At 32.1% G+C, this 10,372-nt stretch overlaps 1 protein-coding gene across 1 annotated transcript; it reads right to left on the reverse strand.

The window, feature by feature from the left end:
- Nucleotides 1-1,434: 1,434 nt before the first annotated feature.
- LOC120192900 (zinc finger protein ZAT5-like) lies at nucleotides 1,435-2,294 on the reverse strand. Its single transcript, XM_039195588.1, has one exon. The coding sequence runs from the start codon at nucleotides 2,292-2,294 to the stop codon at nucleotides 1,455-1,457; it is 840 nt and encodes a 279-aa protein (XP_039051519.1). The 3' UTR covers nucleotides 1,435-1,454.
- Between the last annotated feature and the right edge of the window lie 8,078 nt (nucleotides 2,295-10,372).

Genomic DNA, 10,372 nt, shown 5'->3' on the forward strand with positions numbered 1-10,372 from the left:
AAGAAAGACCATTTATGGTTCTCTAATAGTTTATACAGGGTCTTTAGTTTGTAGTAAAAAATTCCGACTTCCCATGTACTTTACCTTTTTCTCTCCCAAGTTCCAGTTCTGTAATCTTTCTTCCACTTGACATGAACTGCAGATTGTTGTCATTGTACCTACTAGGCACTTGTTTAGCTTCTCCAATGCTTCCTCCTCAACATGACCCATAACAGTAACGGGCCTCCTTTTAACCTCCTCTGATTCCATGCTATGTAATCCTTCCCCAGTACGACCTTGTGTTGACGCCCTGGTGCCCTCTAAAACCTTAGCTCTATCCTTCATTTGTTTGCCTTTCTGATTTTCGTTCTGATATATATGCTGTGGGTATTCAAAGTTTTTCTTCCTCCATTGAAGATGTCTTTTCTCTAAGTTTTACTTCCTTTACTGCTAGTCGAAAATCATTCAGGCTAAATCCATCAAGCCTTTCTCTTACTCTATCTGCATCCTCCTTTTTTGTAAATCTTACGAAACCAAATCGTTTACCTGTCATATTCATTCTTCTAGCTATGTATGAATCCACAACTTCACCATGTCTACCGAACGCTTGTTTCAACCCCTTCCAATTATATCTCATCAGAATACTTTGATTCTAAAATGGTTATTAATAGTAAAAAATAATAAAAATGATAATGTGGTCTAATATAATAACACTTTTAGTCTCCAAAATATATATACTCTATTAATTTAGTTCTAATTTAAAAACAATTTATTAAATTTAATTATTACTATTTATAAATATTTTAATTCGATAGTAATTTTTAATTTTAAATAATTTAGTAAATTGATAAATTAACACTTTAATAAGATGATAACACATATAATTCTATTGGTTAAATTAAATAAAATATAGATGAGTTTACGTGATATCAATCCTAGGGTAAATAAAACTTAACTCTTGTATCAAATTAAATAATATATAAATAATCATTTCTATCATTTATAAAAATAAATAAAATCAAATCAGGTTAAATTTTATTATATACACGTGTCTTATTTCATTTTAATTTCACTTCAATTATTTTCTAAATCCTAACAATAAAATTTGACAACTTAAACATTAGCTTACTTGTGAACCGAAAAGAGAATATTAATCCAGCACGTCGGTTGATGGCAAATTTTTTCTTCTTAGCTCTCCTAATTCATCTTCTCTTTATTATTATTATAGTTATCTTCCTTTTCTGTGTCTTTCTTTGTATTTCATCAGCTATCACATGCTTTTCCAACACATAAAGGAATAAAACAGGTCGGAGAACCTAGCAAAAATGGATAAAAAATTGGAAAATATATGTATCAAAAGCTAACATACTTCATCAAAGAACTTCTCTTTTCAACTTCATTAACATGGAACAAAGTACAATTTAAAAGAATTCAAAGAATGGTCAACAAGTAAAACTCCCCACACCACATTGATTCTAGTAATGGCAATCAACCAAAGAAGATGACGAAAAAACCAGTAGTTTTCCCTTGGAAGCAAACGAAAGCACTTTAGGTTCCTTGTGATGATCATCTTCCGGTGCTGGAAGATTAAGATCCAATTTCAGAACACATCTCGGTTTGTCAGGCTGTTCTGTTGTACCGACAGTGATCAAGTTTGTAGTCGTCGGAACGTTACTTAATGTCCTGTGCCTTCTCATATGACCTCCAAGAGCTTGTCCCGAGGAGAACTCAGCCGCACATATTGAACACTCATGAACCCTTGATTTGTTGCATGAAACAGAAGCCTTGCTCGTTATTTGAAGTGAAAGTGCCGTGTTCATGTCTTTGAGTTCATCGCAATAATCACCATCTTTCCCAAACTTCAACTCTTTATGATTGTTATGATTATCTTCATGATGATCGTCAACCTTGGGCTTTTTGTGGCTTGCTCTATGCCCACCAAGCGCCTGGAATGAAGGGAAACACAGGTTACATGTCTTGCATTGGTGAACAAACAACCCCGGCGCCGCTGAAGAAGGCGGTTCATGCGGTGGTTTTCTTGTTTGACCTTGAGACAAAAGAAGTAAACAATTCGCCATATCTTCTTCTTGTTCTCGCTCAGTACTATTCCCTTCTGCTAAGTCAACAAATGTTGGAGAAACAACAGCTCCGCCGTCACCTTCAGTAAATGTCGTGGTTGTGGTGGTTGAAGCCACCTGCAAAGGCAGAGGAGGCGACGGTGGCCTTGGACGTTTGCTACGTTTGCCTTTGATGATTTGCAACGGATCTTTACAAACAACCTCCCCCTCCCCCTCCCCCTCCCCCTCCATCATCATCTCTATAAATCAATCTAGGAAAAGGGTTTCTATGAGAGTTGAAAATAATATTTTGGTTTGAAAGTTGAGAGTTTGCAGCCATGGAAGTCATTGTGGTGTGTATATATAATACTCTATGTGAGAAAGATAAGGGTAACAGAAGAGTGAGATTCGGTTGGCTTTGAAGCAAACCCTTTTGCCTTTTGGCGACGATTCCTTCTATAAGAGGGAGGGTTGAATTGGAAGCCTGGAACCACTTAATTTCTGCTTCTCCATATTTACTTGCTTGGAGTTCCTGTTAGCCTTTTCGTAATCCTTTTTGTAATGAACTTGAAGATAGGAATTTTACATTGGAAAGTGCGGATAAAATATCAAATTTACAGCTTTTCAAATCTCTAATTATTATTTTTATTCCCTAAAATATTTTCTATTTTGTTCATATACTTTTATGATACAATTTTCTTTATCATTATGATAATTTTGTATCACATTCATACTTTTATGATACAATTTTCTTTATCATTATGATAATTTTGTATCACATTCATCATAACGTACTTTTGATAAAAAAAGATCGACGATCTTTCATAATTAAATCTTTTTATGTGATAATTTGTTAATGCATTCAGAATCGTTTTACGGAATAATTTGTCAGATTAATTTTTAATTTTCACGTCTACATCATTTTTTTGTTTAATTTTAAATAGAGATCAAGATATTACTGATATTTACTGTTTTTTAAAATTAAACAAATATTCAAAAAAATATTTTTATTTTATTTTTCTTCACGCTATTTGAATTTCATATTGGAATATGTTATCTTTTTTGTAGCTTGCCCTTTTTAATAAAAATCCAACTTATTGTTGAAAGAATATATATTCTTATTATATTTTAACTATAAAAATAATATTTTCTTTAAAAAGTTATTACTTAATACGGGATGTTGTTTATCTGAACCTAAAATCTAAATTCCTATTAACCTTAAAACCTAAAATCATAATACCTAAATCTTAAATAAAAATACATATTTTTAAAAACAAAAATAAAAAAAACTCTTATAAATTAAAATTTACATAATTTATATATCAAATACATCTCCTTTCAATAAAAAAATAAAAAGAAGAATTATTGGAATTACTAATTGGTTTGATTAAGTACTTCAAAATTAACATCCATTATAAAATTTAGATTTATACTTAAATAATCATACAAATACCAATTCGAATGAGATATTACCATATTAGAAACGATTATTCAAACTCTTTGTTATATTTTGACCTAGATTATAATTGATAATTAAGTTGGATTTTATTTTAATTTTAGTAGTAAAAGATTACTTGGTAATTAGATTTATTTAATAAAATAAATATTTATTTTAGACAATAATTGAACTCTTGGTGACCAAATATTTTGGCTCTATAAATAGATATTATGTTTTACCCTATAGGGTTAATGTGAGAAATTTATTTTAGAGAGATGTAGTCATTTTTTTATATCTCTACAACTTTTAGGTTTTATGTTGTAGAGATATCGACTTTTGATATATATATATATATATATATTGGGTTTTCGGGATATATATGTTAATATAAAATAAAAATTCGAGACGGAACATGAGAAAATGAAACAAAAGAAGTTAAACTTCTTAAAAATAAAAATAAAAATATGTAGAAAGAAAAATATATTTTTCCTAATTGATCTATCCATCAGAAACGAGATGAAGCGTGTTGCTACACAGTTTCCTTAAGACATGTTTTCGGTCACTCCTGGGTGCTCAAGATCTTTTGGTCTTATATCTCACATGATACAACAACTAAATTAATAATGTAAATTAGAACAACTGTTAAGATCACAAACTATTTATTGACTTTGCCTATCACCATAAAACTAAAGAAAGAGAGAAAATAATTTTCAAGATTTTTGAAATTCTTGAATTCTAAATTGTGAAAGCTTTTTGAACTGGTTAACTTGTTAAAACTTGTCAACTTCTTGAAACTTGTCAATAACCTAAAACGTTAGCACACTATTTATAGGGGATTCTCAAAAGAAAAACAATCCTTCTAGAACTATAATAATGTATTCCAATCGAATATAAATTCGTAATAATATATTCATATTAAATTAAATATAAATTCATAAATAACATATTTGTATTTAATCAAATATAAATTTATAAATAATATATTCCTATTTCAATCAAACATAAATTTGTAATAACGAATCCATACAATATCTTTTTAATTCGGAATGTTCAAATAGATATGGCATATTTAAGAAAAAATCAATTATCAAATTCATCAATGAATTCAACATATTTTTCCAACAATACCTCACATGAATGAAATTGATGATTTTATCAAAAATATTTTTGACTTGATGTAATTATATACTCTACGATTAATAGTTGCATAGGATAAGTGGGTATCATATTTGAACATTCCTTTGTGACAATATATTTACTTTACTAGCTAACCAGTAGACATGATGTCCTTGAACTGTTATGCCATTTATGTAAAATTATTAAATACTTCACACAACTACCACTCTGACAAGAATTTTAGTTCTCATGTGTATGTCCTTAAAGCTATGGACATCGTCTAGTTCTGCAAGAATTTGAAAGAATTATGCCCAATAGTCTGTTTGAAGTAGTCCCACTTCACTCTCACATAGGTTACTTATATTGTTCGACTCGTTGAAACACAAAATGATCATTAAAAACTTTGGTAGTCTATACCACTTTGATCATTATTTACATCGTAGGAATGAACTTAGGATGAGAGGCCCCCATAATGATTGTTCATGGTTTCTGTAATTAATGTTTCCCTTTGAACCTAGATCTTCATATATCCAATCAACTAGGTAGGATTTTCCTTCACATAAAGCCTTTAAATTCCATGGGCTTTAGTCTCATTTCATTAAATGTTTTCTCAAATTTGATCTCAATATAACCCTTTCGTTAGCATATCCATGATATTATCCTTTGATCTTACAAAATCAATAGAAATAACATTTAAGATCAATTATCTAATAGTATTATGTTGACGATGTATATGTCTCGGTTTACAATTATACATGAAATTTTTTGCTCTAGAAATTGTTGCTTGGTCTTCACAATGTATACATATTGTTGGCACAAGTTTTATCCAATCTAGAATATCCTCAAGAAAGTTCTAAAGTCATTCGACTTCTTCTCCAGATTTGTCTAGAGCAACAAACTCAGATTTCATTGTGAATCTAATTATAATCATTTGTCTTGAGGATTTTCATGACATAACTACTCCTCCAAAAGTGAATATATATCTATTTGTACCTTTGGAATCTTGAATTTTAGATATTCAAATGGAATTAGAGTATCCTTCTAAGAAAACAAAATCTATAGAATATGCAACCCATAATCTCAAGTATATCTAAGATATCTCAGTATACTTGTTATTACTTTCTAGTGGTTTTTTCGTGGATTGCTCATGAATCTCATTAGACTGCTTATAATAAAAGCAATGTCTAGTGTAGTACAACTGATGAGATACATGCCTATGATCCTTGCATATTCCACTCAGTGAACACTTTCCCCTTGATTTTTAGAAATATGTTAACAAGAGTCTATTGGAATTATGGCTATACCATAACCATTCTTGTTAATTTTCTCAAAACTTTTATCCACATAGTGTGATTGAGCTAGTATGAGGCCTTCAGATGACCTTTTAATTTGGATGCCCAGAATCGTATCAACTAATCTCGCATCTTTTATGTCAATTCTTGAATTTAACAAGTCTGATATATTTTACTATTTTATTGTTAATTCCAACAAAGAGTATGTCATTAACATACAAACATAGAATGACATATCCAATATTTGTAGTTTTAAAAATATACACAATTGTCACACTTATTTATATTGAAGTAGTTTGTCATCATGACATTATCAAACTTCTCAAGTCATTATTTTTAGTGTTTGTTTAAGTCCATAAAAAGACTTCACCAATGCACAAACCCTTCTTGACCTAGAATTACATGATCCTCAGGTTGTTTCATGCATATTTATTCGTCAATGTTTCTATTTAAGAAAGTTGTTTTAACATCTATTTGATTTCACTAAGTGGCAATTAAGATTATCGTTCTTATGGATTTCTTTCTTGATACAAGAAAGTATGTATCAACGTAGTTAAGGCATTCCTTTTATCGATATCTTTTTATTTTCAGAGGACTTGTGCCCCATTTTTTCACAGTTAAAGCATTTTCCTTGGAATTTCTCATTTTTGGAAATTTCACCTTTAAATCCTATATTTCACCTACTTTTGGGTTTTCGTTTACTTCATTTTTTGCTTCAAATAATTCTTAAAGTCATTCCATTCAACATGTAATTTTTCAATAATAAAGGCTACTTGGAAGGATTTGCCTATGATCATTTTTAGCAAGAATATCATTAACAAATAGTTGGATTTCCTCCACTTATTTTACTACTGGTTTAGAATCAACCAAAGTAAAATTCAAGAACTTCGTAACTACGTTTTTAGCTCCAGCATCTTCAATTTTGTATTTATGGTCCAATGTCTACCATAATTTCTTAGTCGATTGATAACAAGCATATACCAGATATAGTTAATTTTTTAGGTTATTCAATATATAATTTATACATATATAATTTTGACATATATAGTTAGTAATATTGTCTACCTCTCTTTTTTCTCCTCCCTTTTTAAAGACATGAACATCTCCATTCAAGAACTTAGAAAGGTTTATTGTGGCCAGATAGAAAAACATATTTTATTAACACATTTTGAAATTCTCTCCATAGAATTTCGTTGAATTCTCATTGTGGTTAACTGCCACTACTAGTTGACTTGTATTTAGATTTAGATTCCAAACTAGAATAGTCACTATAGCATCCAAGTTGTGTAAATCAGTGGAGTTTACTATCTCTATTTTCTATAAAAGAAACATAATTGAAATTAGTATTAATTTCAATAAACAGAAAATTAACTCTCATTTATTTTATTTTTTATTATCGGATAGAATAAACATTTTGAAACAAAATTCGTAACCAATGTTACTTTCACAACAATTGTAGTTCAACAGATTTATCTATTTTGAGATTTAAGCAACCCCGTTAAGATTGACAAGATAAATCTTGAAACAAAATTTATTCATTATCTCCATTTTTACCACAATATCAAACTTTTTAGATTAAAGAAAGGTGGAAGAGAGAGTTTCTAATCGTCTTGGATTAAAGGGAACTATTAAAATTTACCTACCTGACTGACTTTATCGTTGTCAAACAAAAGTTGAACAATTAAGGTTCAAGGTGTGCCTCACAAAGTACGCAACCATAAAGAACAATGTGTGTTATCCACGACTTGGGTACACAAGTTGCCTTGCTATACTGGCTTTAAAACAAGCAAAAGGTTCTAGAATTCAATTATTGGAAACTCTTCATAGAAATTAGTGGAATCATGTCCCATATTAAACTTGAATACAAAATCATTACACAAGAGATTAAACTCTTTTCTTGATTGATTTATCGTTGGCATAAATTCCCCTTGATCATTGCCCATTATTTGGTGTGCCAAATATTTTGCGATTTGCTTGTACACAACAAGGATTAAACTCAAATGAATTTATAACTTCTAAAAAAATGAGACCAAATATTTCTTAAGATTATTATGCAAAATAACAATCGAAGACAAAATTGAACCTGAGAAAACAAAAACAAAAAAGAAATTAAACTCTTTTCTTGATTGATTTATCAATCAAAACGAGTTGAGGCCTATCACTACACAATTTCCTTAAGACAGATTTTTGGTCACTCCTTGGTGCTCGATATCTTTGGGTCGTCTCTCTCCCAAGATACAACAATTAAATGATCAACGTGTCGTAGCAAAACTGTCAATATCACAAACTATTGTTTGCCTTTGCCTATCATTGGAAAACTAGAGAATAAGAGAAAATAATTTTCAAGATTTTTAAAGTTCTTGAATTATGAATTGTGAAAGTTTTTGAAACTTGTCAACTTCTTGAAACTTTGTAGATGCTCATTTTGTCCGAGTCGTCTTATGTATATCCTTATGATTAATTTTTGGTTATTACTAAGTTTGTAGGACGATGTTAATTAGGGTTATCATTAATTATATGTTGGATTTCATAGTGGTTACGTGTTCTATATTAGTAATGCATATGAGTATATACATTGAGTACTTATAAATATTATAGTATTTATATATATAAATAAGTAAGTAACTAAATACTGATTAGTGTTTTATTTTGATTTTTACAGGCTCGAATTAAACTAAGATTACAACAGGCTGGACCAAACAAGCCATGTTCCTAACAACCCAGTTCTTTATCCTAACTAAAGAAACCCTAAACCATTAGGGTTCCCTATCACAAGCCTCTAGCGCCGCAGCAGGAAGGCCGTTGGATCTGGATTCAAGATCCAACGGTTCCCAACTCTCTATGATTCCCAAGCCAGCTGCAGACTCACGTGAAGCCAACCCTGCTGCCAGATCACGCATGCCCAACCGAACAACAGCTCGTCTCCCCACTACTGCCGCCCGTGGCCTGCTCGCTCCAATGCCCTGCAAATGCACCAAACAAGAAACAGAGCAGAAGGCACAGAAAAAAAGAGGAGATCTACTAGAAATAACCAGAGAGAAAATGGCTGGAGGGGGAAAAACAACGATCATCAACCAGAGAGTCCCTTAGCAACTAGAAAACGAAAATAGAACACCAAAAGGGGAGGGGAACGAGCCATTAACCACGAGTAGTGATCCAGAAAAAAAAACAGAGAACCCTAGTCTACTAATCATCAGCAAATAGAGAACAAAAACAACAAAAAAGAACAAAAACAAAAAGGGAAAACCCTCACATTCCTTAGCTGAAGAATAAAACATCGCCATCGCCTGAACCTGAGCCCTATTTTGTCATTAAGGGTAAGATTTTCACTTTTGGGTACTGTGGTTGCATGAGATGTGATTTGTGGAGTTTGGTTCGGGATGAGGATTGATTTGGGTAGCAGTTTGACTCCTTATCGGAGTCCTTGAACCTGCGGTGGTCATGGGTTTAGTTTTAGGGGGTTCATAACTCTTTTAGATTCTAGGTTTTGGGGAGGGGTTCAGCGAGAAGCTAGAAAGGAGGGAAGGTTCTTCGTCGGAGGCCACGATGGTCGTATGGCTGGGCAGTGAGGAATAGGGTTAGTTTGGGCCTTTGGTTGTAGTTTCTAAGGTGAGAGGCTCGAAACTAAGGGGTTTAGGGTTGTTAGAGGGTGAGGCTAGTAGCGGTGTGACTCCTCGCCGGAGTTGTAGGATGGTAGAGGCCGAGGAGGCCTTGTTTTTCTGTTTGGTTCAGCTTGGGGGTTTGAGGGAGAAGAAATGAGATAGGCAGAGAGGGAGAACGGTGGGCTGTGTTAGGGAAAGGGTTAGAATGGTTCAAGTCTAAGGGGTTTACCCTAATCACCGTGTATGTCTGCTAGTGGTACGGCGTCGTTTGGGCAGTCTCCAAAACGACATCGCTTCGTGTATGGCCAAAACGATAGCGCTTCGGGCCAGGGGTGTTATCCGTGTTTTAAGATAGTTGGGGGTAATCTCGTGTGAGGCCCAGTAGGTATAGTCTGTTACATTTTGGTCCTTAAACTGAATTTTAGTAGCATTTTAATTTCACCTCCTAATTTTCAGCGTGATTTATTTTGGTCTCGTATCATGTTTTGGTCTTTTTCTTACCGTTTTTACATTGGATATGTAATTTTGAAAACTTTCAATTTGGTCCTATGTAGCACTTTGGTTGTATTGTGTTTGGAGTACCAAGAAATGAAATGTTTATGAAAATAGCCTGTTGTTTATTGTTGTTATATTTTAGTCCCTTTAATATTTCATGTATGTTTGTTAGGTTAATTTAGAAATATTTTAAGTGTATGCAAGTGGGTATTATTTTGAGCATGCAATTTGTATGAACGTACTTAGGTGTATTTCTTTTTAAAGCATGTTGTCCTCATTTACTTTAATCGCATGTTTAATTAAGTTTTGCATTAACATCACTTTGTATGATTGCATGATAGCCTCACTGTATAACTCAACTTGATTACATAATCGGATTAAGGGTAATACCCT

Source organism: Hibiscus syriacus, unplaced genomic scaffold (genome assembly GCF_006381635.1).
Source record: "Hibiscus syriacus cultivar Baekdansim isolate YM2019G1 unplaced genomic scaffold, ASM638163v2 tig00116983_pilon, whole genome shotgun sequence".
NCBI lineage: Eukaryota > Viridiplantae > Streptophyta > Magnoliopsida > Malvales > Malvaceae > Hibiscus > Hibiscus syriacus.

Excerpts from the sequence above, each read along its gene's own strand:
- LOC120192900 (XM_039195588.1), bottom strand. The coding sequence starts at position 2,294 with ATGATGATGGAGGGGGAGGGGGAGGGGGAGGGGGAGGTTGTTTGTAAA.